The following is a 27,617-nucleotide window of genomic DNA, read 5'->3' on the forward strand; positions in this document are numbered from 1 at the left end:
CCAAAACATGCAGTCGAGGGCAAATGCATTGCAGTGCTTGGTTTGCTTTGGGTAAATAGGGAGGCACGCTTATTCACAAACCGCACAGACAAACACACACAAACAGTGACAGATGCACACACACACAAACAGGTCAATCTTGTTCCATTACAGCAAAGATAAAAAAAAAGCCACAGGCAAGGGATGATTGTAAAATAATACAAGCAACATCAAACAAAGAATAAATGTCAGATCAAATCCACATGGGAGGTGATGACTGGTTGCTAGTTTCGGTCAGTATCGTTGCACCATAAAGTTAATGTATTAGAAAAAAACATTGGTATGTCGACCGATCAATAATGTCTGTGTGTGTGTCCGTGTTTGTGTGAATGCTTAAATGCATGCCTGTGTGTGCATGTGTGTATGTGTGTGAATGTGCATATGTGTGTGTGTGTGATTGTTTACATGTTTGTGTTTATGTGTGTGTGTGAGTGTATATGTGTGTGTGCGCATGTATATGTGTGTGAATGTGCATATGTGTGTGTGTGTGTGTGTGTATGTGTGTGTATGTGTATGTGTATGTGTGTGTGTGTGTGTGTGTGTGTGTGTGTGTGTGTGTGTGTGTGTGTGACTGCGTGTGTGTGTGTCTGTATGTCTGTCTGTCTCTCCGTTTGTCTGTCTGACTGTCTTACTGTCTTAGTGTTTTTAAATTGTGTGTTTTTCTCAGATCCCTGCTTCCTTCCCCAGCAGACTAGGGGCCACAGATTGTCAGAGATCTGTGCATTAGTACGCAATGGAACCACATAAGTCTCAATTAAGCCTCTTTACTGAAGGATGCATTAACAGAACAAACTCACAGCATCATCTCCTATGGCCCGTAACACATGTCATGGTATATCAGAGAGCTGCGCCACTCCACCATGAATGTGCTTTACCTTAATCTGTCAACGCACATGTTTTGTCATCTGTGATCCGTGACTTCAATTTTCCTAGTTGCTCATTTAGTCATTGAAGGCTTGATGTGTCCAAACTATATCGTTGGACATGACCAATGAAATTTACATTTACATATAGGGCATTTGGCAGATACTTTTATCCACTTTTAGCGACTTACAATAAGCCCATTTGTCAGAAGAAGGAGAAACAACAATATTTCGCTATCGGTACAGTAAGGGTGTTCATAGAACCAAGTGCCGAGCACTAACAATCGCTAGGTTGACCCTGTATCCAACAAAGCTAGCTAGGATAAGACGCTACACAATGCTAATTACTATTTTTCAGTGCAAGGATGTACAACAGGGGTCTCAAACTCAATTTACCAGGGGGCCGCTGGAGGTAGAGTCTGGGTCAGGCTGGGCGGCATCAAGTAGTCCACAAAAAAAAGGAGCGTAACTGACCCAATTTAAGTTAATGATTGGGCTATAATTAGATCACGTTGGCTATTTAATCGCTGACAACACGGGACATTTCATAGTGGTTGGTGGAAACCGGGACATTTTAGCGTCCTTCGGCTTTTGTCGGGACTCAGGACACGCGACTCAAAATTGGGACTTTCCCGGCAAAACCGGGACATCTGGTCACCCTATCACAAGTGATAAAAAAGCGTGGCCAGCCACTCAGCAAAAATTTGCGTCTGACAACAACGCGCGGGCCGCACTAACACTGAACTTTGATGTCAAGTAGGGGGCCACACAATATCATTCGCCTCAATTGGCCCCCGGGCCGCGAGTTTGAGACCCCTGATGTACAACATACAATAAGTGTGTAAGAGGGGGGGGGGGGTTGGGGGGGAGAGAGAGAGAGAGAGAGAGGGGCAGGAAGACATTGTCAACACGATTCAAACAAATCCAATCTGATCCAGGAATGAGTTGTGTGATTGCAACGGCTGAGGGTTTAAATGTAACCTCTCGCTCTGTGTTTGTCCCGATAAAAACACAAATAGATATCTGGGTGGGCTGTCATAGATTTGGTGATCTCATTCCCTCTGTCTGTCCCTATCCCCAAACGGAGGGTAATTCCTTTGTCTGTTTGTGTGCGTGTGTGTGCGTGTGTGCTGTGTCCGTCTGTCTGTCTGCAAATTGCAATTTCAATTTTCTAAATCATATAAGGATAGACTGTTGGTAACAGCTTGACCACAAAAGCAGAACAACCCACTTCAATAACCCGTTCAGAGTGGAGATTATTCCCCAGCAGCTTCCTGTTCTTCTCAGATATCTGCTATGAGGCGTCGAGGCCCCTACAATATTTGAATACTTGAATGTTTGTTGAGCAGGCTGTTTAGCTTTGGGCCCCAGTTCATTCAGAGAAGAAGAATAAGAACTGAAGAGCAAACTTTCACTTCAGCGTGCGCACGTTTAACTGAATATCTTACCCCTGCACTATTTTAATCTTACGCCACTAATCTTCCTTTACATTCCAATCAATCTCTGGTCCCTCCCTCACTCTGTGCTCTTAATCCATCCCCCCGCTGTGCCTCGTGTTCCAGCTGTTGTTCAGGATATAGATTTCCCACGTACAAGAAACAAATATGTAACCACTAGTCGAATGTATTTGTCAATGTGTTCAGCAGCTCAACACTCCCACAACACAAGCAAGCATTGTAGGAATTTTGCATACAGGAACTATTTGCATCCCAAAGTATGACACATGACTCCATATGAGGCCAAAGCTTAACCATTTGAGTCACTGGGTGTCAAAAGAAGAGCACATAAGTCCTTTTCCATGTGGCCCAGTTAAAACGTCATTCTGGTGATACAAGTGTCCAGATGTGCATATACATTACTCAACACATAAGACTTATAATCCATCAAACACGTCCTGCATACTGACCAGACTGGGAACATGTCTACATTCATGTTGGCCTACTGTGTTTTACAGAAGCGAGCAGGTGTGCATATTCAAAACAGATGTATCAAGGATCTGTTTTTAGATACAAATCCACGAATCCCTCTTGAATTGAAACATAAAAAAACAATTTTAGTCCGATAACTACCTGAATGAAGATTGCAGAAAATGATAAATTTTTTATGATTATTATACAAAGTCTAGACTGTTTAGTTCCTTTCTATTCATGCCAAAAAAAAAGGTCTATACGTAAATGATTCCATTTTTCCCCCCAATTTTACATCAGAACCATGACAAGAAGATCCAAGAATAACTACTTCCCTGTTGATTGTTGTCAGTCAAACACAAGCCTTCCTGTTCGGCGTATATCTGACCCTATTCACCAGAGAGAAACCCAGGTGAGGCTCAGGCCATTAATCATGGCTCTGTTTGATAACGGTATGGCAGCGCACCAACAGACACTACTAGTCGACTGAGTATGCCTTAGCCATGCTGGTGATAGGCCAGACAGAAACTTTCGATGGGAGAATTTTTAAAAGGCTCCATGAACGTCATTACTTAAACACCAATTTAGAGCCAAATAAATGAATTCTGTGTATCGCGGCTTCACCTTCTCATGTTGTGCAGATGGTGCCCTGCAACTTTAATGTAGCTAAGACATTCATCATGATAACTCTCCTACATCGACTCATTCGAAAAAAACGCAAGTCAATATCTGTGTGCGTTATCAAAAAGATACACACAGGTGTGGATAGAAACAGTTTCATTTTAGGGGATTTTTCTGACGCTTTTATCCAAAGCGACTTACAACCATTCACGCACACATTCACACGCAACGACGGCGGAGTCGACCTCGCAGGGCGACAGCCGTCGAGGGCCGACAGGGTTAAGCGTCTTTCTCAGGAAGACCTCGACACCCAGCTAGGAGGAGCCGTGGATCGAACTAGCAACCTTCCGGTTACAAGTCAACCCGCTCCACCCCCTGAGCTACTGCCTCCCCACGTCTTCTCCGTCGAGCAACTTTTGCAATAATCCGTGACGTCCTACCTGTCCGAAGACAGAGTCCACGATGGGTCTCAGAGTCCTGCGGTGGCCCTCGGGCAGCCAGGGCTCCTCTGGGTCGCAGGACAGGCTGGAGGTCTTTGCTTTGACCCGCGGGGACCTCTTCAGACTGACCGAGCTCCAGCGCCGGAAGGAGTCGATCTTCTTCTTAAAGGAACCCTTGGGAGAGAGGGGCAAGCGGGGAGAGAGAGAGAGAGAGAGAGAGAGACAGAGAGAGAGAGAGAGAGAGAGAGAGAGAGAGAGAGAGAGAGAGAGAGAGAGAGAGAGAGAGAGACAGAGAGACAGAAAGAGAGAGAGACAGAGAGAGAGAGAGACAGAGAGAGAGAGAGAGACAGAGAGAGAGAGAGAGAGAGATAACATATGTTTATTTTATAAATAATAGATGGATGGCTGAATGGATGGATGGATGGATGGATGGATGAACGGTTAAGGATGAATCGATGATTGATAGATAGATAAGAGGGTGGATGAATGGATCAATTGTGTGGCTTGGATGATTGGATAGATGAATTGGGGAACTGAAAGAAAAAATGATAAGATGAAGAGTAAGGAATGGCTGAGTGAATACATGATGGATAAGGATGGACGAATGAAAGATGGATGATGAATAGATAGATTGGTGAAGGGCTGAATGAATGGACGATGGAGGGGTGTAGAGATGCAAGAATGGGTAGATGAATGAATGCATGGATGGATGGATGGGTGGATGCTTGGATGGATGAATACTAGGACTATATCAACATGGATGGATGATGGATAGATGAATGAATGGATGGTTGGATAAAAGATGGATAGAAGAGGTTGGATGGGGAGATGATGTCGGATGCAGGGATAATGGATTGGTTGGACGTGGATTGAAGGTTTGAGTTCCATACGATGCGAGAAGGAGGGGTGACACAGTGGATGAGGGGGCGGGATCTTTCTAGTTCAACAGGTCAGAGAAGTCCCAGCAAAAACATTGGTCGGACCCAAGTGATCAACGCTTGTGCACGCACTGTCACACACACACACACACACACACACACACACACACACACACACACACACACACACACACACAAAAACACACACACAAAAACACACACACAAACACACACACACACACACACAAACACACACGCACCCAAAAACGAATAAATGACACAAACCAGCAAACGAAACACACACACACACACAAATGAAATACACAAACCCATACACACCACCACCAGCCAAACATACCTTTTTGACGAGCTTGCCCTCCGGGACGTCTGTGGACAACGCGCTCCTTGCCTCGCTCATGGTGGCAGAGCGGATCACACGCGCGCACAAATGGGATCTGCTGCCCCTTCCCGCTCTTATCCCCTCTTTCACTTTATTCCTCAACGGCGCTGGACTCAGCGGCAGCGTGATTACCGGGAGATCTCCTGTTGTTGCTCCTCCTTTGCTTAACCCTCACCCCCCCGACTCATCACCCGCCCCCCACCCCCGCCTCCCTCTTCCTCCCTACTTTATAAACCCTCTGCCTATGTGCACGTTACATTCTCCCTCGCTCTGATCATAATTCCTCTCCTCCGTCACTCTGCGCACGGATGGAGACTCACCAATGCACAACATGTAGACACACACATCACACACACACACACACACGCAGACACACACATCACACACATCCCCCCCAACACACACAAACACACACACACGCTTCACACATTACATCACACACACATCGCACACACACACACACACACACGCACACACACACACACACACATGCAGACACACACACACACACACACACACACACACACGCTTCACACATCACATCACACACACATCGCACACACACACACACACACAAACACACACACACATCACACACACACACACAAAAACACACACACACACACACGCAGACACACACACACACACTCACACACACACACACGCAGACACACACCACACATCACACACACATGCACGAGCCACTGGTTGATGGTAGCAGGAGAATAGGTCACGCTAACCTAACCAGTCACCTGGAATTCTAATACTTCATTAACAAAAAAAGATTTATCCAAAAATATATACATAATATGTTCAATTGTCAATTCTGCCTCAACAACACGTAAGCACAGCTTCCACCATGCACATTTTCACAATTGTAAAATAATCCCATCGTTATTCTCTCTCTCTCTCTCTCTCTCTCTCTCTCTCTCTCCCTCCCCCTCTCTCTCTCTCTCTCTCTCTCTCTCTCTCTCTCTCTCTCTCTCTCTCTCTCTCTCTCTCTCTCTCCTGGTTCTGCTCTGTTCTGACGCTGATGTCGATTTGTCCTAAATCCTCTTTGCACTATAGGGCAGAATGCTGTTCTTTGCTTATTGCATTCAAAATAAATGCACAAAGCACTCATGTAATCGCACACACACACACACACACACACACACCCACCCACGGACACCCATCCCCACACCCACACACCAAAAATGTACCTTGCTTAAATTGTTATTTTTTGGTCCAGACACACGCGCCTGTGAAAATAAGATGCAACAATAACCGTTTACGTGTTTCATAACCACTCACTATACTGCAGCACTACACAGAGGACCTTCATACCAAATACACATCAACATAGATCTGGGGTTGTGTAACAGAGACAGAAGGCAGTTGGATTTGTGTGTGTGTGTGTGTGTGTGTGTGTGTGTGTGTGTGTGTGTGTGTGTGAGTGTGTGTGTGTGTCTGTGTGTGTGTATTCATACGTTTTAGTTTGTTAGGTTTTGTGTCATACGTCCCTGTCACAGGACACCTTGTAAAAAAAACACATTTATTCCAAATACAAAACACCTTGGGTAATTGAAAATACTTTGCTTGTGTTTGTTGTTTGCAAGTTTTGCAAAAACGTGTTCAAACAACGGACACTCACCAACGCACAACACGCAGACACACACATCACCCACACACACACACACACACACGCAGACACCCACATCCCACACATCCCACACAGACACATCACATCACACACACATCGCACACAAACACACACACACACCCACACACACGTTCAGAGTTGGTGCTCCAGCAGCCCATTCACTCCTGTATTAAACCCGACTACGGCTCAAATCATGAAGTGCATCTAGAAGTGTGATGATATGTTGGGTATTGTAGGGACCTATTTTTGCATGATGGTGCAGTTGCTCTCGAAGGCTTATGGCGGCACACAATGATATATTTCCTCCGCGCTGCCCCGGGACGTGCACAATTGCCCTTGAACCTTTTTGTAGCTGGCTGATAGGTGTTCAGTTTTGTAAGTAAGTGTTTTGAGGTGTGTATTTAAGTATTTTCAATTACCCAATGTGTTTAGTATTTGAATAGATGTGTTCTCCCAATGATATACTGAGACGTCATTTTTTAACGAAGTGTCTTATGTTTGAAATAGTGTGTAGTGTGCAGGAGCAAGTGTGTTGCACAATAGCAACTAAAGTGCAAAGCAGCGCTTTTGTTTAAGGTATGGTTACATGTGTTTAAGGTATAGTAACAAAAACTTCAAGTTGTGTTACTTTGGTCTAAGCATGTGTCTATAGTGTTTAAGCAATTGAAAAAAACTGTAAACAATTTCCAACAACACACAAACTGCCCAAACTACATTCAGGACTGTAACTTTAGTTTCGACAGCCAGGGACATGCCAATCCACGCCCTGATTCAGGTGGTAATAGCTGTTTATTTTCAGTTCATTTATTTAGGAACTTGTCTGAGAGCCAGGGCTTCAGGCAGTTGTAAACATCACCATCAGTCATTTATAACATGTAGTGACAGGATGTCAAGGGAGAATTTAATTTAATTACAAGTTTCACTTGTCTTACTGTTTAGACAAGTGAAAATGCTGGTTTTGGGGGAGTGGTTCAGTACGTGTCAGCAAATGATCAAAGGTGCAGTATGTAGGATTTAGCAGCATCTATCGGAATGGACTTGGCATAAATGTAATATAATATTCATAAGCATGTTTTAATTAGTGCATAATCCATGATAATAAGAATTGAATAAAAATCCTTTTTAGATATAGTCCTTTATATCTAAATAGGGACACACAAAGCTACAGTAGCCCAGAATCGACAAAATAGTCTAGAGAGGACATATTTTAAATGTGTAATCAAAATGACTGTCTTAGTTGGAAGCTATGACCAACTACATGGCAGTACAGGCCACCGTAGCTTCTGCTAAGTCATGGGTGATGGTAAGGTGAGCGAATCAGTCTGTTGTTTGTTCGATCCCCGGCTCCTCCTAGCTGAGTGTCGAGGTTTCCCTGAGCGAGACACCTCACCCCAACTGCTGCTGACGAGCCTTGCGTGGCTGACACCGCCTTCGGTGTGTGAATGTGTCCATGAATGGGTGAATGTAAGGCAGTATTTTCAAGCGCTTTGAGTGGCCACAGGTTAGAAAAGCTCTATATAAATGCAGTCCATTTAACTGTTATCATTCAGAGAGCCACGTTGTGCTCCACTTGGTCCTAGCACTGGCATCTTTAGTCCTTGTTGTAAGCTGGGCGAGCAGGGCGGGGAGGGGAAGGCGAGTCAAGCGAATGCGGGGCCAGGTATGATTCCCCTGAATGGTTTGGTGATCCCGGAGGTTCACGTGAGGTTCGTGTCTCGAACGCTCCCCCTTCTCTGTCGCATCGACCTGCCGAGCCCTCTGCTCCCGCCCTCCTCCACCAGGCCTTCGAGCAGCACCCCTAGGCTGTGGCGGATCCGCACGCAGAAGTTGGGGCAGCTGAAGGCGTAGAGGATGGGGTTCAACACGGGGTTCAGGAACGCAAACAAGGTGGCAAAGGGCAGCCCCACCTCCACCAGCTTCACCCTCTGGGGCGAGTAGTGGGCCGACACCTCGATGAGGCAGAAGATGTGGTACGGCGCCCAGCACAGTATGAACGCCGCGATCACCGACGTCACCATCTTGGTGAAGCTCTGGGACAGCAGGTTGATTTTTGGGGTGCTTCGGGCACGTAGGGAGCGACACCGGAGGCGCAGGCATCCGAGTAAAGAACGAAGTGGATGTTTGCCGCGTGAACCAAGGTTTACCCGTAGCCTGAGGGGTCTAGACGGTCGTCACCCCCGTCTCTATCAGCCCTCCGGCTAGCTCACTGCCACTTTGCTCCCTCTTGGTCTGCCTCTTGCTCAGGCTGACCCCAAACAGGATGTAGCTCCCTGCGATCACCACCAGGGGCCCCAGGGTTTTTGTTGAGGGCGTGCTCGCGCATGGCCGCCAGCAGAGGGCAGAAGAGCTGCTGGCTGTGCCCGAGGGCGGAGGTGCTAGCGGTGGTGTTGGACATCGGTTCCCACTTCCCTAGAGGGAAAGAAACGAGCGCTGTCATCATGTGATGGGAACTGACTGAACGAGACTCAACCGGGAGGAGGGGGAGGGAAACAGGAATACAGGAGCACTAAGAAAAACAAGAGAAAGCAAGGACGCGAGGAAGGGAGGGTGAGAAAACAAAACGGATGGGAACAGAACAGAGAGTTCACGATGAAACCTTTCTGCTTTGTTCAGTCATTTACATTAACATGTAGGGCATTTAGCAGACGTTTTTATCTAAAGCGACTTACAATAAGTACATTTGTCAGAAGAATGTCAAACTAAATATTACTGTCGGTACAGTAAGGATGTACATAGAACCAAGTGCGAAGCACTAATCATCGGTTAAAAAAGGTCAACCCATTCCCCGAAACAAAGATATCTTGAAAGCTTAACTAATAGTAAGGTGGTGTTTGCCAATCTAAGGACCAATCTTTTTTTCTTTCTCAGACGAAGAAGTCAGGGTGAGAAACGGGGATGCAGCGTGAGAAATTGGTGTGTCTTATGGCCAATTCGTGAGAGTTGGCAGCCCTGCGTCACATGAGTGAGTGTGTGCATGTTAAAACTTGTACATTTTACCACTCTGAAGTCTGTGTTGGAAAAACAACTGATTCACCCCCAGAGATAATCATTGTTGATGCGTCAGGAGGGCAGAGATGCGTCTGGACAGCGTCCCGCGTCAGGAGGGCAGAGATGCGTCTGGACAGAGTCCCGGGTCAGGAGGGCAGGGATGAGCGCCGTTGGATAGTGAACTTATAAAGAGCCCAACTCTGTACACTGAGGGTGTCTCCCGAAGGTGTCTCCCGTCCTCGAACACAGTCTGAATTCAGAGTGAGTATTGCCCTTCGTTGATGTTGTTTCTTGTGATCAGCGGTGCTGGTTCTTTGACTTTGGTGTGGTTTGGTGGGACACCCGCCGGGGTCAGCTATTGTATTTGAGGGGCCTTAAGTTTTGGCCATGTGACCGTTCAGCGTCGAGAAGTGAGGGAGAATTAAGTAGTACCACTGCCTAAGGGTACAACCTGAAGCAAATACAATTGAATTTATGGACCTTGTGAAATAAACTAACATTTTTGGGAATGCCCTCTCATCCAGAACCTGATCCCTGAAGTGGGCCTATTTATATTTCATCATTAAATATGGTTTGATATTTCTTAATTGCAACGAACACCGGTTTGGAATTATACTTCTGTGTATCACCATTTGCTAAAATGATTCACTAATAATTATTTTTAACAATTTTAAACTGATCCCTTACTTATTTTTTACTTTTATTTCGTAAACGCTTAGCCACTCAGCCTGCTCAGTTGTGGTCAATTTTATTAAGAAAAGTTGAAAAATGCATGACAAATCCTTTTCTAAAGAATACGCTGAATGTGTAGCAGAAGGTACACAATTATCTTGGAGGAAAACCTTCTCTTTCCCAATTCTAACCAGGCACCAATGACATTGGTTCTAAGATCTGTTAAATTAGTGGATCTTTTGGTCTCTTGTAAGTCACTTTTTCACACTTTCTCTCTTTCCTCTGCTGTTGGTTTAGAAGAAAAAAAGTGGAAAACTCCTAACCCTCACTTTCTTGTCCACCCTTCCCTGAGGATCTTTGACCCCCGTCATGATGTAATACAGGTAATACAGGTGAGGTGACTTATCTGGGCTGGAACACAGTTAAGCATAAACAACCATCTTATTTATATTGCAATGGGATGGCATTATAAATCCTGAGTTTTATTTGGGTTATGGAATGTAAATCAAATCAAACCCAAATCATAGTCGTAAAGACTTCTTTTATTTCGAGGGCCGAGGAAACCTTAATCCAGAGAACCCTCAAGAAGATGCTACATAATAGCCGTAAGGCAGAACACAAACCACGAAGCACTGTCACTTGCATTTTTTTCAATATCCAAAAGAAATATTTTTCTAACCAAAAGGTGTGTATTATTGAACAACTGGAAGAAAGGTGGGGCAAACATCTGTTATATAAAAAAGGGGAACCTTTTTAAACTATATGCAATAATGTTTATTCACATTGTTTATTTACCAACATCTACACGTCCAGGTGGTGCACCCTGGAGCCTGTGTAGTGGGCCCCTGGGGTCAGGAAATATGTCCCTTATCTTCCAGACACAGCAGCAGGCTATGACAACTCTTCCACACCCAGGCGGCCATGCTACCACAACACAAATTGTCTGTATGCTGAGTGCCTGCATTGTCTCTGCTCCACTCCTGGCGTTTGGCTCTCATCAAGAGCAAAGATATCGTTCCATGCAGCCCGGGCCATGGTACGCCATGGTACTTATGCAGTGCTGCGGGGACTGGCGGCAGCATACCCTCTCTATGTCGGAATCCATCTCCCTACAATCCCGACAAGTGCACCAGTGAGGGAGAGCTCCATCTGGTTCAGGTTGCAGGGGCTTCCTCCAGCAAAGACAGCACGTCAAACATCATCCCTGGGGACCTGTTCAGGATTTTTCCTAATAACTTGTCCTTCTGGCCAGGCTCCAGACAGAGAGTGAAGCTTTTCCTTGAAAAACAAACCAAAACGTATTTTTTTCATTGTGCATTTCTCTTGGGTAAATGCAAGTATATCTGATATCTTATTGGGTTGGAAACAGTAAACATTGGAATTGTAAACATTAGTTGTAAACAAACCTTCGTCTCTGCTGTGCGCTGCTTCTGGAGCTCTTCCAGCCTTTTCTGGCTGGCAAGAGTCCGTCCTTTGAGCCCTTCCCCTCTCTTTGAGTTCTCCCCTGTGGAGTTCTGGGCTTTCTAGGTCTAGTGCCTATAGCCTGCGGTGCGAACTCGGACGACGCGGTCGAAGTTGATTCCTGCAATATCATACAATGACTTGATGTAAATATGACGTTTCAAGCCTACCTTTTTTGAATGAATAAACTACAACTTAGATTACAGGTACTTGAGCAGATACATAAATGTACGATTGCTGCGCAAATTGTAATCGTTATGTATTATGTGGGCCAACACTCTTACACTGATCGTTCTGTTCAACAACCAAAGACAAAACAATTCTAATCTAGGATGGTTTTACGTTTATTGTAACACAACACAAAAATACACTATTTCAAAATGTATAACCTTGTCTACTCTTTATGAACACCTACCTCGGACATGGCTCCACACATTCACCGGCTTCTTTTGATAACAAATGCACATGGCTGGCGTAGAAGTGGGTGGGGGAGGCTCTCCCTTAACACGCATGTTGTCATGATCCAGCTGGATGCCTTCCTTAGCCAAGTAGTTTTGCCCATACACACGCCGTTTCTCTGCAGTATGCACCTATGTGCTGGGGTATCCTGAAGCCTCCTGCTTACGCTTGAGTGTTTTTGTTCCATATGTGTGTTTGACACACATATTCAATTCAATTTTATTTGTATAGCCCTTAATCATATGGGTTTTTGACATATCCTAAAAAAAAAAATCATCCGACCGTCTCGGGTAATGCCACACCTCATGCATTTGGGTTATCTGACCCCTTTTCAACGACTTTCTGCAACTCGAAAGACACCCACGTACCAGTCAAAGCACTTTCATCGCTGCTATGTTGACATGCATCTGTCTGATTGAGAATATCGGCGCATGTGCGACAGGGGGAACATCAACTTCCAAATATAACCGCAAGCGGTGATTAACGGGGTCCGAGCAAAATGAAAAGTCAAGAACACAAATGGAAGATATATAAATATCAGATATAATTATGAAGTAAAGGTGTTGCCCTTAATGCCATGCTGTGCCTCGGCTTTCAGGTGACTGGGCTGCAGAGCAATGGCCAAATGTCACGTTCAGCTTGTTCATAATTGTCTAATCGGGATTCGAAGTACAGGGCATTATCCCATTGAGCCACTGACAAACCTGAAATGTAGCCTCATTCACATGGTGAAAATGTCTATTGATAAGCACACAACATCCAGAAAACTCCAAGCAAACATTTCTCAATTGAATTAAGGGCTTTCTTAAGAGCAAATACCTGAGAAATCTTTGAGATTCTGGGGGAATAAAATGTGTTGTCAAGAACACTAACGGAAGAAATAGAAATATGACAGTTCATTATGAAGGAAAAATGGTTAACGAAGAAGTTCCCCTTAATGCGATACTGTGTCTTGGCAGTCTGATTCTTGGAAACTAATGAGCCGGAATGTTGATTGCCGGATGAATTTCAGGTGCTGTTCAATGTTGTGTTTCTTAAATGAGTGGCAATGACAGAATGTCATGTTCAGCTTGTTCATAATGCTCTAATCAGGAGTCAAACTCTCAACCTAAGGATCAACAGTATACGGCATTATCCCGTTGGGCCACTGACATTCCTGATTTCATGAGTTTTCAACTTACGGTATAGGCTGCAGTATTACTTTTCCAGAATTTGAGGGAAAAAAAAAACGTTACAGAAACAATAGGGGCCAAGCAGCTTCGCTGCTCGGATCCCTCGTTACATCTGTAAAGGAGAACAGGGTGGTAAAGACCTCTGGGGGGCAGCACAGTACATTTGACAATTCCAAACTCCCTCTGAAAGTTATATTTCTTGTGGCGTACACACAAGAAAAGATACCACTCTTTGCCGTGATTTATTTGTTTTTATTAGCGGTTTATTTGTTTTTATAAGCGTGAAGGGACAGACATTTTGCGATGAAAACAATATCCCGAGTTTGAGATCACAATCATGGATATCATCGAGATAGCGAACCAATCAAATTGCGCCATCTTAGGAGTTTCACGTGAAGCATATACTAATATATATTATCTATATATATATATATGGTAATATTATTTAACTTAAAACAGTTTTGTATGTTGTTGTTTTTTTGCCAACGGGTTTATGGATTGACAGTCGTTGAAAAATCTGTGATAAGCATTCATTGATAAAAAATATTTACAGAGCAGTTGTTGCTCAGACAAAAAATCAGTAAAATATTTTATAATTAGTTGTCAAGTGTTTAAATGAAATTATTTTTGTATACCATTCGTTGTATCCTTATACCATCTTACTTGCAGAAGAAGTTAACTTCACCACCGACATGAAACTAATTAATTTTGTTAACACTGCGATCTGAATGCCATCTGTGAACATTATTCTAACCGTTGAATTCCCTCCAACCCGTCCTCTCTCCAGTGATCATGTGTTCAGCCCTGCCCGCCCTGGCCCTCGCCCTGGCCCTGGCTCTGCTGCAGAGCTCTGTGGCCTTTGACCCCATCGGATGGGGATCAGCCACCCATGTCAGCATTACAGGGACGGCTCTTTTGAAAAAACTGAATGAGACTTGTAAGGCTGTGGCTGAGTCTTCCGGACACGAGTTTAATCCCACGGTAGGTTGAAAACACCGGCCCACAGTCACTACGACGCCGATAGCAATCCCCCGTTAATCCCCAACACACGCGTACGCCCAGAGGTTCATCTGAGTCCTCGGTATCTTGTGCACTGCTTCTGAAATCAGTTTTATACCTCAACAAATGGTAAACGGTAAATGGACTGCATTTATACAGCGCTTTTCTAACCAGTAGTTACTCAAAGCGCTTTACTATATTGCCTAACGTTCACCCATTCATGCACACATTCACACACCGACGGCGGTGTCCGCCACGCAGGGCGACAGCCAGCTCGTCGGGAGCAGTCAGGGTGAGGTGTCTTGTTCAGGGACACCTCGTCACTCAGCTAGAAGGAGCCGGGGATCGAAACTAGCAACCTTCAGGTCACCAGCCGACCCACTCTGCCTCCTGAGCCACATGCTGCCGCAACACATGGCACACCTCTCTCCCTCCTCGTCTGCTGTACCAATGGAGCCCTGACCTTTGACCTTTGACCTCCAGGGTCCCTCTGAGGATGACCTGGTCCGGGCCTGTCTGGGTCCCACGGCGACCGGGGAGGTGTCGGCCGCCAAGTTCCGCACGGCTCTCCAGGAGATAAACATCCAGAACGGGCTGGTCGACCTGAACTTTGTTGCCAGGTGTGTGAATGAAAAAAAACAACATCTTTCTATTAGAACATTGACCCATAATTATGAAAGGGATGACACCATGCTTTTTCGACTTTTCCCTTTGCTTGAGACTGTTATATGACGTATGTATACATGTTTTACGTCTGCTAAGCTAGAAAAATCTAAGACCGAGCCAGTGGGAGCATTCGCGCCCACCCAGAACGCCCCTCAATGAATGCGTGAAAAACAGCTTGTTTGCGCTCAAACCATACTTCCGTAACAGTGTGACGTCAGACTGTGCAGTGGAATTTGCAGACGCACGCGCAAAGCGTTTGACCAATCACAGCAGACTGGGCGCCTCAGGAAGGGGGCCTTAATGTTACAAATCAGACCATTTTTGAAAGATGCTGAAATATTTTTTTCAGAAATGAACAGTGTGAGAATAATAAGGGGTATTTCTAACATACAGGCATGAAACCCTATTCTAGTAGTACCCAGAAATGCAATTATTAATCCGAAAAAAGCATGATATGGGATCCAAATGCAATTATTAACCCTAAAAAAGCATGATATGGGAACTTTAACAATTTAGGATAATCAGTGAAATTGTGGGTGAAATTCACCTGAGTACACTTCACTTCACAAAGGGAGTTTTTGTCTTATATTGACCGCCAATGTACAAGCATTTGATTGGACAGTGTTAGAAGTTAGCTGCGGTGTATGACTAGAGTCTCTCCAGAACTAGTTACCCCCATTAGTTATAAAAATATTAGGGCTGGGCAAGTTAAGGCGTTAATTACGCATTAACGCAATCTTATTTTAACGCAATTAATACAAATTGACGCATTAACGCATGTCCTCTTTTTTTTTCGCTTTGATTTTGAAAGGTTTTGCCCACAGAACGTCTACATTCATATCAGAAATCATTTTTGTTTTTAGTTCCACTTATTCAATTACACTTGCAGTAAGTGACTGCCTGTTCACAAATCCCAAATCTGTGGTGCTACTTATTTGAATTTAACTACACTTGTAGTAACTGTTGGTTTACAATTGTACTAATTAACTGCCTGTTTACAATTCCCAAGTCTGTGGTGTTCCTTAAGTTTCATATTCAACCCACACTGAGTGAGTCAATAAATCTCCCTCAAGATCAATTGGTCTAGTTTTTGCTTATTAAGTACATTTGGTATGAATGATAATGTGTCGTTCCATTTGATAATCTCATTTAATTTAAACGGGAGTGGATTTAAAATAGAATTTTAAAAGTGCGATTAATCGCGAATTAACTCACCATTACTACGCGTTTAACGCGATTACAACTTTTAATCGTTTTTTTAATCCTAAAAAAATCTTAAAATGATTAGGGTAAAATAGAGGGCTCGTTAATGGCGGAATGCATAGAAACACATACTAAATACAAAACAATGAACACAAAACAAGATATGAAATGCTTTGAAAAATAAAACGGTGTAAATTCCAGCGCTCCGCACCACTTCCACTCTGAGGCCTTCTTGGAAGGGCGTGGCCTAATCACAGAGGGTGTGGTCAGCATCAAAGCCAACATCCAAAACCACAAGGCTTCCAGGGAAATGCTGGGCAGAGTTCTCCACACACTACAGGTGAGGGACACACAAGAAACAGAAAACAATGTTCGGCATTATAGTTTTTTCGTAAATATAAAAAGTGTGTGTGTGCCGGTGTGTCTGTGTGTATGTTTCTTGGTGTGTGTGTGTGTGTGTCTTGGTGTGTGTGCGTGTGTGTGTGTGTGTGTGTTGGCCAATAGGACTTTTACAGCCACAGTAACTGGGTTGAGTTGGGAAATACAGAGCCATTTGCCAACCTCATCCAACCAGATCTCCCCATAGAAAACATAGCAGGTACGTGGGTGTATGAGAGAACTCCTTGTGTCCATTTAAACCACTGCAGGGTTTAGGAAAGACTATAGGCTTCTGCAAGAGAAAGTCGGTGCCATGCACGATAACAAACGGGACAATAGATTGTTTTACATAAAGGAGATAATATAACAGGAAACATGATCTCTGAGGCACAGGGTGGATGGGGCACCATCAATAACAGTTGTGGGTACAAACATGCCTTTACAATATAACTCAAGAATTTTTAACCAACTTCTAACACAACATTTCAGACAACACTCAAGTGCGTTCAGTCACCAAAAGCGAATCGAATATTCTACTCGAGAGATAGCCCATGCATATTCCTACCATGCGCGGAGCTTGGGGGTGGCTTTCGGGACTGAAGCCCCGAATCTCACGTCAAAAGCCCCGGATCTTTTTTAAGCTTTTGAAGTTATGACAACCCTGACATGTTCCCTCATGTTTCGACTGGTAGTGATTTTCACCTCTTGAAATTGATTTATTTTCATTTTGAAAGAAACAACACATGGAAGCAATGGAAAATGCCATCTCTCGTTCGGTTGTTTATAACGGTTGCCAGGACAAGGTGACGTTTTCTAAACATTCACGTCTCTCAGCAGTCTTGTTAAAGTAGCCTCAGGGTTTGGAACAAACATTACCATGGACATTAGAAATTATTTTTCTAAACCAACATCCAGTGATACCGTAGCAGCAGCAGCAGCAGCCCCTGCCAATGACCTGTCAAATGTTTCAGCTCAGTGAGATTACCTTGATGCGCGCTGGCCGGGAGCAGTAGTGCTGGTGCTAGTGCTAAATAGCCTGCATCGGCTAGCTCGGCTGCTATGATAATTACTCCTTTCACACAAAATCGATTACCAGCGTTGTTTAAAATGTCAGAAATCCGTTTTGCTGATTGCGATTCGGTCTCAGCCAATATTGTACAGTGGTGTGTGTTACCAAATGTTACCTTAAATTAAATATTGAGGTCCACTGAATATCATGAAGAGGTAAAAAATATCCATGTCTGACATATCGGTTATTTTAAACTCAAACTTTATTAACGATTTAGATAAGAAATGTACAGATATCGCGTTGCTGCATTCGCTGTTTGACCAGCAGCTGACATGTTAACGATGTTACCGATGCGTGGCTGGTGCTAGACTGTCTTGTTTACTTTCAGCTTGCGTCCATATCCACGTTCATTGAACTTTGACCCCTTTTTAAATGAGTTCTACCAGAGTGATGGATGCGGACAAACCTCTAAAACAATGTAGTACTTATTTGTGTGCATATGCAGGGCGCGATTTGTGAAAAAACCAGAGGGGGGGATAATTTTTGAGAAACATTTAAAAATGTTTCAAAATGAAGACGGACCCTGTGTATTTTGGTTGTTAATTATTACGATGTAATGGTGAAAATGCTTTGGGTGGGGGGGGATAATTTTTATCCCCACCGAGGATAAAAATAATTCAGCAGAGGGTAGGACGTGTAAACCAGAGGGGGGGTAATCCCCACCATCCCCACCGGCAAATCGCACCCTGTGCATATGTATAATACTTCAGTGCATTATCATTATTATTTTAAATTAAAATAAAATAAAATTGATAATGATAATGCACTGATTTTTCATAGATTTAGGATTTGTCAATGTCCAGCAGGTCACCCTAAAATGGACTAGAATGCAGGAAATCGCATTTTAGAAATTCAATTTTCTTTGGGGGGAGGACCCCCTGACCCCCCTCTGGGCTAAGCCCCGGATGTACACAAAGTCTGGCTCCGCCTCTGATTCCTACCAGGGAAAATGTGACATAAAACACTAAACTTCAATTAAATTGACAAAATATCAACATGTCAAATTAAAGACTTAGAAGTTGAATGTTAAATATGATTTTTTCCTTTTTTCTTGATGCTGCTGCTGCTGTGGCTTACAGCTAAGGATACCGCCACATGCAGTGACTGTGCCAGCGGGGATTGTCCCAACCCTATCCTTGCCAACATTCTTCAGGAAAATAAGCTCACATCGGGCTACATGGAAAGTGAAAAGCCTAAAGGTGTCAACACAAAGATAATAAATAAACCCTAACCCTAACCCTAACCCTATTATAAAGTGACAAAAGCTACGATTCATACAATTGGTTATTTTAAACTGATATGAATTCCTTTCTCCACGCTGATATATATTTCTCTTTCATTTAATCTATTTTGTATTATTATCATCATCATTCTTATGAGACAATGATAATTAAGAAAAACTATATATATAAATATATATGAATAAAAATGAATATAAATAATAATTTAGGAACACCGTATGACGACCCCTGAACGGTGCGTGTGGCCGCAGGTAAATGCAGCCACGGGGTAGCGGGGGACCTGACCAGCGCGGTGGAACCCCGCGGGGGCATCAGCAAGGACAAGCGTCGCCCCGGCAACGAGGCCCTCCACGACGCCGCCGTCACCGCGGCAACCAGCGCCAGCCTCCAGCTCCTGGAGGACATCAGAGGAGCGGCCGGCGACCGCGACTTCCTGAGGTGACGCCTCTCCCTTCCTGCCGGAGACGACACTTTGAAGCTCGCCGTGGGACATCGGACCAGGATGTCCCTCGGTTTCCCCTTTGTCTCGTTGTGATCGTAACCTCCTCCTCCTCCTCCTCCTCCTCCTCCTCTTCCTCCAGGTTGATGGGGATCGCTCGCTCGTCAGTGTTGTGCTTCGTCATCGACACCACGGGGAGCATGTCGGACGACATTGCGGTGGCCAAGGAGGTGGTTTACAACATCATTGACAGTAAAAAGGGAACGCAGGATGAACCATCAGAGTACATCCTGGTCCCCTTTAATGACCCCGGTGAGTTGGTTTGGGGTCCTACTCAGAGTCACTCTCCAGCTACCGCAAAAGACTCAACACTCACCTGTTCAGAGTTCACCTGGACTCTACATAGCCTCCCCCTCCCACCCGTCTTACTTATTGTATATTCTACGTCCTGGCACTTAATGTACGCACTTACTGTATGTCATACTTAGTTATAGTACTTAGTTGTGGAGCATCTTGTCCTAGCTATCTTTGTTGTATACGGGGAATGGGTTAACCTAGTTAATGCTTAATGTTAATGCTTGAGGGCCCTTATTGTACCACAGCGATATATTGTTTAACTTCTTCTGACAAATGTACTTATTGTAAGTCGCTTTGGATAAAAGCGTCTGCTAAATGCCCTGAATGTAAAAATAACTCATTGGGCAGCGTTACACTAGTGTCCTTTTTAGTCAAGAAATGACTATTTGATCAGTAGGCTTTTCTTCGTTTCATGCGTTAAATAATGCTACCAGCCATCTACAAAGCATATTGATTCAGAGAATTGCATTCAAAGATCACATAACAAAAGAAACGTATTTGAAAATATCTGGTCAAATGTACTTCAATTCATTTTTATTTATATAGCCCTTACTCACAGGAACAGTCTCAAAGGGGTTAACAGGCCATATATGTATGAACCCCCCCCCCCCCTGACCCTAGCCCCTTAGAGGGCAAGAAAAAACTCCCTTAACATTTCTCCCCATGCATACCTCTGTGGGAATGCAGACTTTGGACCAAGGACAAGGACCACAGACCCCGAAGTCATGAAGAAAGAAATCTCCAAGCTGAAGGCCGACGGCGGCGGTGACGCCCCAGAGATGTGTCTCTCAGGGCTCCAGGTTATTCTGCATATCTGTTATTCTGCGCTTTAAATACGGACGATTTAAATGTTAGCATGTAAACCGAATTTAACGTTAGGTTCTTTCCCTCTCCAGATGGCCTTGACGGGCGCTCCGGCCTTCTCAAACATTTACGTGTTCACCGACGCCACCGCCAAAGACATCGCGCTCAAAGACACCATCTTGGCTCTCATCAGGAGCACCAAGTCTACGGTGAGGCACCTGCTGCTTCTACACGGCTTTGAACCACACCTTCCCCGTTCCCTTGGTTCAAAGCTGCAAGCCTCCTCTTATCCCTAGCTCACCCCCCACACTCCTCTTCGCACTTCTTGTATGTTGTACGTCCTGGCACTTAAAGTACACAGTTATTGTATGTTGTACGTCCTTGAACTTAAACATAGTACTTAGCATTGTGTAGCATCTTATCCTAGCTATCTTTGTTATATGCAAGGAATTAACCTTGCTCGATTGTTAGTGCTTAGAGCATCCTTACTGTACAGACAACGGTATATTGTTTCCCTTCTGACAAATGTTCTTATTGTAAGTCGCTTTGGATAAGAGCGTCTGCTAAATGCCCTAAATGTTAATCTGTGTCAGGTGGTGTCTTTCTTCATGACAACTGCCAGAGGCAGGAAACGGCGTTCCGTCACGGCGTCCTTCAACGACTACACGGACCTGGCCTTGGCTTCTGGGGGCCAGGCTATCCACGTCACAAAGGGAAATCTGCCAGAAGCCATTGACATCATCCTGGACACCTCCACCTCAGCCCTGGTAAAGCCCTACAGCTATAGAGGCTAGAAAGCTGTCAGTTGGCACAGATAGAAAAACAGACACTTTACAAATGTAAACGGACTGCATTTATACAGTGCTTTTTTAACCAGTGGCCACTCAAAGCGCTTTACAATATTGCCTAACATTCACCCATTCATGTGAGGTGCCCTGAGCAAGGCGCCTCACCCTAACTGCTCCCGATGAGCTGGCTGTCGCCCTGCGTGTTTGACTCCGCCGTCGGTGTGCGTATAAATAGTTGTAAGTCGCTTTGGGTGAAAGCGTCAGCAATATCCCCTCAATGTAAATGTAAACGTAAATACAAATGTCACAGACTTGCATTTCCTTTCCTATCAGGTGACCGTTCTTCAGCGGTCCAGGAGCTCTGGGAGTGAGACCTTCCCGTTCCTGCTGGACGAGTCTTTGAAGAAAATCACGCTCTACATTATTGGGAGCCAGATGATCTTCACCATTACCAACCCCGCAGGTATTACAACATGCCAAGGGATTTACTAGCAAGCCCTAAAGGACCACTTGAGTAAACCACATTCTATAAATACATATACATTGTCACACCCCAGCTCTATGGTTGGACAACAAAGGGAATACAACCAACCCACACCCAGCAGATGTGGCCCATTCTTCTAATGGCAGACTGAGGTCCTGAATATCTTTGGCCACTAAAGGTCACCAAAGTTGCCATCACAACATATACGTTGTGTGGGAGAACAGACATGAGTTTAGCATGACACAAGAATACGGTAGTGTGTGTGTGTGTGTGTGTGTGTGTGTGTGTGTGTGTGTGTGTGTGTGTGTGTGTGTGTGAATGACTACTTTACCCACTACATCCTGGCACTTAATGTCCGCACTTATTTTATGTTGTACGTCCTTGCACTTAAAAATAGTACTTCACATTGTGTAGCATCTTATCCTTGCTATCTTTGTTGTATACGGGGAATGGGTTTACCTAGCGATTGTTAGTGCTTGGCACTGGGTTCTATGAACATCCTTACTGTACCGGCAGAGATATATTGTTGTTTCTCTTCTTCTGACCAATGTACTTATTGTAAGTCACTTTGGATAAAAGCTTCTGCTAAATGTAGGCTAAATGTAAATGTACTTGGGCCCGATACCAACCCTCAGGTGTGAGTCAGAGCAACACGCAGCTCAGCGGTAGCCTTGGGACGATCACGAGTGTTGGGAACCTGTGGAGAATCCGTCTGGATGATGATAAGCAGACCGGAAATTGGAAGATACAGATGGCCTCGGCTCAACCCTACACACTGAAGGTCACAGGTCAGACGGAGGAGACTTTGGGTTCTTCTGGGCTATTCAATTTAATTACATTTTAATGTATAGCACTTAATCAGAGACAGTCTCAAAGGGCTTAACCGGCCATATATTTATGACACCCCCCTGACCCTAGCCCCCCAGAGGGCAAGAAAATACTCCCTTACATATTTGGCTGTTAGGGCTGTGTTCTGTTAGGGCTGGCACATTTTAAATAATGCGTTATTCCATTCAGTCCATGGTACCAGAACATAGGTGTAATATGTACCTTTGTGAGGTTGTGTGTGTTTAAACCGCTAGGCCAGAGTACCATCACCTTCATCTATGACTTTGTGGACGCTTTCAAGGGACCCCACCCCGGTTACGCACCCATCACCGGGCGACCACAAGCAGGTAAATATTGTATTAGCGGCAGCAGTAGTTCAGGAGGTAGAGCGGGCTGACTTGAAACCAGAAGGATGCTAGTTCGATCCCCGGCTTGGTTCTATGAACATCCTTACTAGCTGAGTGTCGAGGTGTCCCTGAGCAAGGCACCTCACCCTAACTGCTACTGACGAGCTGGCTGTCGCCTTGTGATGTTGACTCCGCTGTCGGTGTGTGAATGTGTGCATTGCTAGTCGCTTTGGATAAGAACATTTGCTAAATGCCCTAAATGTAATGTAAATGTATTAGTGTTAACTGCAGTATTATATACTGTATACGCAATCAATGCCCTATAGTGATACAGGTACAACGAAGACATGGAAAAATTATAAAACCACTCCCGCTGTCTGAACTCAGGCCGGCCGGCCATGTTGTTGCTGTCGGTGATGGGCCGGAAGGGGCCGGCGTCGGTCACGGTGGCCGAGGTGGGCCTCATACCGGTGTCCCGGGCTGAGCATGTGAGCAGGGGCTCGACGACGGACATGGGCAACGGGGACATCCTGGTCACGGTGGACGCGGTTCCGCAGGGGGAGTTTGTGGTGATCCTGACGGGGACGGACTCGGTGTCCGGCAGTCAGTTCCAGCGCCAGTCCACCACCCAGATGAGCGTCTCTAAAGTCATCGTCACGGTCAGCCTCACTAATGACCATACAAGCCTAATGACCATACAAAAAAACAATCCATGAAGTGAATGAAGTGCATGTGCTTCCTCAGGCAGTGGTGGACAGCAGCGTTGAGCCGGGACAAATGCTGAGCATTCCCTTCAGCGTGATGACAGAGGGCTCTGGGGGGCCATGCTCCATCAACGCCAGGAATGACAGAGAATTCCCTATGACATTCCCCGAAAGGTAGGGTATAAAACAAATGTTCCAAACTAAATGTTGAATTCATGATTTCATAACCAGCACCCTTCATTGGGTTTCTACTTTGTCTAAAGCTACTGAGGTTCATCCTAAATTTAGAGATCATAACCTGAATTTAAGATTAAAGCATGTTTCTTTATTTCATGCCAGTGTTCCATTGACGACCGGGCAGTACGCTAATGCTACTCTGACCATCACACCACCTAAAGACACACCATCAGGCACCGACATCACACTGACCATAGACGCCAAGACCTCTGCCTCAGCTGATTCCAACTACGCTGTCTTAAGGCTCTCTGTTGTGTCCAAGGTAACCACTCCCTTCAATAGGTGTACTGGAAGGAACTCTAGAAATACACAATTTTGGTTAGCTCAAAACTAAATAATGTTGGTAATTGCTGGTCTACGGAATAGGATTAGGGCCTCATGTGAATTTGGAGTTCTGAGTTTAAAGTCAGAATCCAAAGTTTTTAAGTCAGAAGTCTGAGTTTAAAGTCAGAATTCGGACTCAAAGTCAAAGCTCTTTATTCATTTATTAAAGTCAGAATTCCCCCCAAAATATCCCATGTAGCCCTAATCCTCTTCTGTACTGGTCTAAAAGTAGTCCTTTATGATTTAAATATAATAACTATGCATGCTAAGACTGCTTAATGTCCTGTCCAGATTACAGACTTTGTCCGGCCAACGTGTAAAGTAGACCGGGTCGCGGCGGACGACTGTCCCGCGGACGTGTCTCAGTGCGCGTCTTTCCGTTGGGATCTCTCTGCCAACGTCACCGACGGTAACGGCACGGGCATCGACCGCATCACTCTGCGGCAGGGAGACGGAGTCCTCTCCCACAGCGCTCTGACCAACCTCGACATCGAGGCCTCCTACAACGCCTCATGCTGCTCGCAGATCGTCGAAATCGTGGCCGTCGATAAAGTGGGCAACGTGGGAACATGTTACCACTCCACCGCCCCGCCAGTGGGCCCTACTCCCACCGTCCCACCAGTGGGCCCTACTCCCACCGTCCCGGCAGGGGGCCCTCCCTCCCTCGGCCTGGCCCGTCCGCTGTGGTCGCTGTGTCTGTTGCTGGCCGCTTGGATGGCCAGGAGTTAGAAAAATATATATTTTACATTATACTACAGTAAGTTCTCACCAAGTAATTTGATTGGCTTTCCATGAGTGCTGATATAGAGTATAACAGCACTGGGACTTTTAACTATACAGGTATCCCTCCGCTTCATTGGTGTTCTCATAAATGTTATTGTTATGAACGATCTTTATGTAGCTTAGATTGCAACTAACTTTGCACGGCAAAAATGAACAGGCATAACATTTGAGTGAAATCACGAATAGTCGTCAGAAGAGCAAGGGAACGTAACGTAACGTTGCGTGTAGACCTATACAAATTAGCAAGCTAGTGTGTTTATGTGTTGCTTGGCAACAGTTCAGCCCCAGTCCAGTTGCGGATCTATTTGTGTTGGCGGAGCCAAATAAATCATTAATGAACAAACAAATCATAATCTGTTGTTTAATGCTGTTAACTAATAAATGGGCATTGTAGCTTGTTGTATAAAAGCAAAATCAAACCCGAGGTCTTGCTGTTGTACTGAATATAAGCACGGCTGTGATTATGTTCGGCACTCGAACTACGGCCTCGTACCTACGACCGAATGACAGCTTTTTTTTTTTTCTTATCTATTCTTATTTGTGAATAAGAACGCAACTTTTACGCACCAAATGAGAGGATCAATTCAAATAAAATGTAAATGTTGTAAACAATTTTGTGAAATCGTTTTTAAACTCTTTGTCTCTTGTATCACATGATACATTATGCAACTGATAAACTGATGCACCGGGTTTCAGTTCAGTTCCACTCTCCGGTTGAATCTTGTGCACAGAGGTCGCATGGGAGCACCGTGCGGTTCTGGTGTGGACTCGTTGATGGGATTCAAAGTCTTTCCTCCTGAAGTAGTTCTTCTGGCAGATGTGGCAAACAAAGGGTTTTATTCTACTGTGCACCATTTGCAGGTGTTGAGTGAGGCCGTATCTGCACGCGAAACCCTCAATGCACTGCGGGTGCAGTGTTCTTTTAGAAAAGGTCGCCGAGTCAGGATCGCTTTTAACTCACTTTATTTAGTAAAGGTTTGGTATGATATCTACGAAGCAAAAGGAGGGGAATTGTATAAGCACACATGGAGATACACTTAGCAGGATATCTAGTAGATGCGAGATGTCTGTCGGCGCTGTGTTCTCACCTTACATATCTGGCAGTCGTGGCCTCTATTACGTGCTCTGATAGGCTAAGCACGGTGTTGAGTGCCCACCCCCTACTCCCTTGTATGTGTGCTCAGTCCTGACCCCTTGTGGCTATGTGCGGGTATTACAACTTGCTCTTCTCAGTGAAACCTTGTGCCGGGTGGCATCCCAGACACCAAGGACACACCTGGCATGCTGATATGCGTCACACGGGCAAATGTATATCTTTCCGTTGCGATGCACCCTGTCCGTGTCGAGTGTGCACCTGAGAGCCTGGGAAGATCTCGCTGCAGAGGGTGCAGGAGAAGAGCTTCTTGCCTGAATGGAGGCTGATGTGCTTATGCAGGACTGCTTTGCTGCTGAAGACACGGCCACACTGTTCGCACTGGTTTCTGGGCAGACGTTCTCTGTTGACCGAGAATGGATGCGATAGTAACAGGAGGGGGGGACGTTTCTGCAGCTGTGGGTTGAGAGTATCGAACGGTTCTTGGGGCAGAGGGGCTGTTGTTTGAACTGAAACTGGAACCACACTGAGTGAAGGGTGGCCGATGCTTTCATTTGACAAGACGAGGACTGGTGAGCCGTTTAGGAGTTGCGTATCTAGTTGACCACTTTGTAGGTCAACTATCGCAGCGGCTATCATTTCCCAGGGGTGGTTTACTGTCTTCTAGTATTGGTGGTATCCAAACTGCCTCAGTCTTTATTGTCCCCAAAGTAAAAGCACTGTTGACCAAACTAACACTCTCTTTAGGTCTAGGCTTTTCTGGCTTTAATCTACGCTTTTTAGCAGAAGGGCTTAATTTGTTTGTTACTGATCTAAGGCCTTTGAGACCATAGGGAGTTGGTTTATTAGCGTTGCATTTTGGACTCGCAGCATCTGGCTTTTGGGCGAGCTCTCCTGCCTTGTCAGGGCGGTATTCACCCGTCTCCAAATGTTCAAATTAAGGAACGTCCTCTGTGGGTTTACTGGTTGTCTCCGCACCGTGGGAAGGTCCTGCTCCTTTTAGTCATTTCACATGACCTTTTCGTATCGGGCGCTTAGTATTATGCGTCACCGTCTCTGCAACTACACAATCCACACCATCATTGAGGGATTCCTGAAAATAGAAAAGAAGGACTGGTTTATTATAAGAATGATGTAATATTCATCCGACAAAAAAATAAAATACTTTGATCAACTGAGTAGAAATTTATCATAAAATGACATCCGTCCAAATATAGCAATACCTTTTGCTGACGGGGAACCACCGGGGCCATGGACAGCTGTGCAAAAAACATGGTTTTAGTTATCTCTGGGAGGGGATGAACGGGGTCATTGTTGAGGGGGATAGGGGC

General features: G+C 45.0%; 2 protein-coding genes across 6 annotated transcripts in view; one reads left to right on the forward strand and one right to left on the reverse strand.

The window, feature by feature from the left end:
• Positions 1 to 5,166, reverse strand: part of cabp2a (calcium binding protein 2a) — a gene marked incomplete at both ends in the record, with an annotated part of 17,028 nt that extends 11,862 nt beyond the window's left edge. Inside the window, 2 exons of the mRNA XM_079730389.1 lie at positions 3,871 to 4,044; positions 5,107 to 5,166. Of these exons, the coding sequence (XP_079586515.1) occupies positions 3,871 to 4,044; positions 5,107 to 5,166 (234 nt within the window). The remainder of the gene's footprint in view (positions 1 to 3,870; positions 4,045 to 5,106) is intronic.
• Positions 5,167 to 7,088: 1,922 nt separating this feature from the next.
• Positions 7,089 to 25,805, forward strand: LOC307070866 (von Willebrand factor A domain-containing protein 7-like). Of its 5 annotated transcripts, none has more exons than XM_079729556.1 (20): positions 7,089 to 7,183; positions 9,659 to 9,752; positions 9,855 to 10,039; positions 14,330 to 14,523; positions 15,025 to 15,161; positions 16,612 to 16,750; positions 16,915 to 17,008; positions 18,937 to 19,056; positions 19,350 to 19,536; positions 19,680 to 19,849; positions 20,582 to 20,694; positions 20,791 to 20,907; positions 21,292 to 21,465; positions 21,820 to 21,949; positions 22,606 to 22,758; positions 23,053 to 23,145; positions 23,533 to 23,804; positions 23,890 to 24,023; positions 24,189 to 24,348; positions 24,702 to 25,805. In XM_079729556.1, coding segments are annotated over exons 3-20 (2,826 nt in total). In that variant the 5' UTR covers positions 7,089 to 7,183; positions 9,659 to 9,752; positions 9,855 to 10,038; the 3' UTR covers positions 25,140 to 25,805. The 5 variants fall into 5 exon arrangements, with proteins under 5 accessions (XP_079585682.1, XP_079585681.1, XP_079585683.1 ...); XM_079729555.1 differs by lacking the exon at positions 7,089 to 7,183 and adding an exon at positions 8,253 to 8,291; XM_079729557.1 differs by lacking the exon at positions 7,089 to 7,183 and adding an exon at positions 9,269 to 9,337 and having other exon boundaries at positions 9,831 to 10,039.
• The last annotated feature ends 1,812 nt before the right edge of the window (positions 25,806 to 27,617 follow it).

Source organism: Pollachius pollachius, assembly GCF_949987615.1.
Source record: "Pollachius pollachius genome assembly, chromosome: 2".
Taxonomy (NCBI): Eukaryota; Metazoa; Chordata; class Actinopteri; order Gadiformes; family Gadidae; genus Pollachius; species Pollachius pollachius.

Excerpts from the sequence above, each read along its gene's own strand:
- LOC307070866 (XM_079729556.1), top strand. Across the intron at positions 14,524-15,024 it reads GACACGAGTTTAATCCCACG|GGTCCCTCTGAGGATGACCT; the intron begins GTAGGTTGAAAA and ends TTTGACCTCCAG. Across the intron at positions 22,759-23,052 it reads CTACACACTGAAGGTCACAG|GCCAGAGTACCATCACCTTC; the intron begins GTCAGACGGAGG and ends TTAAACCGCTAG.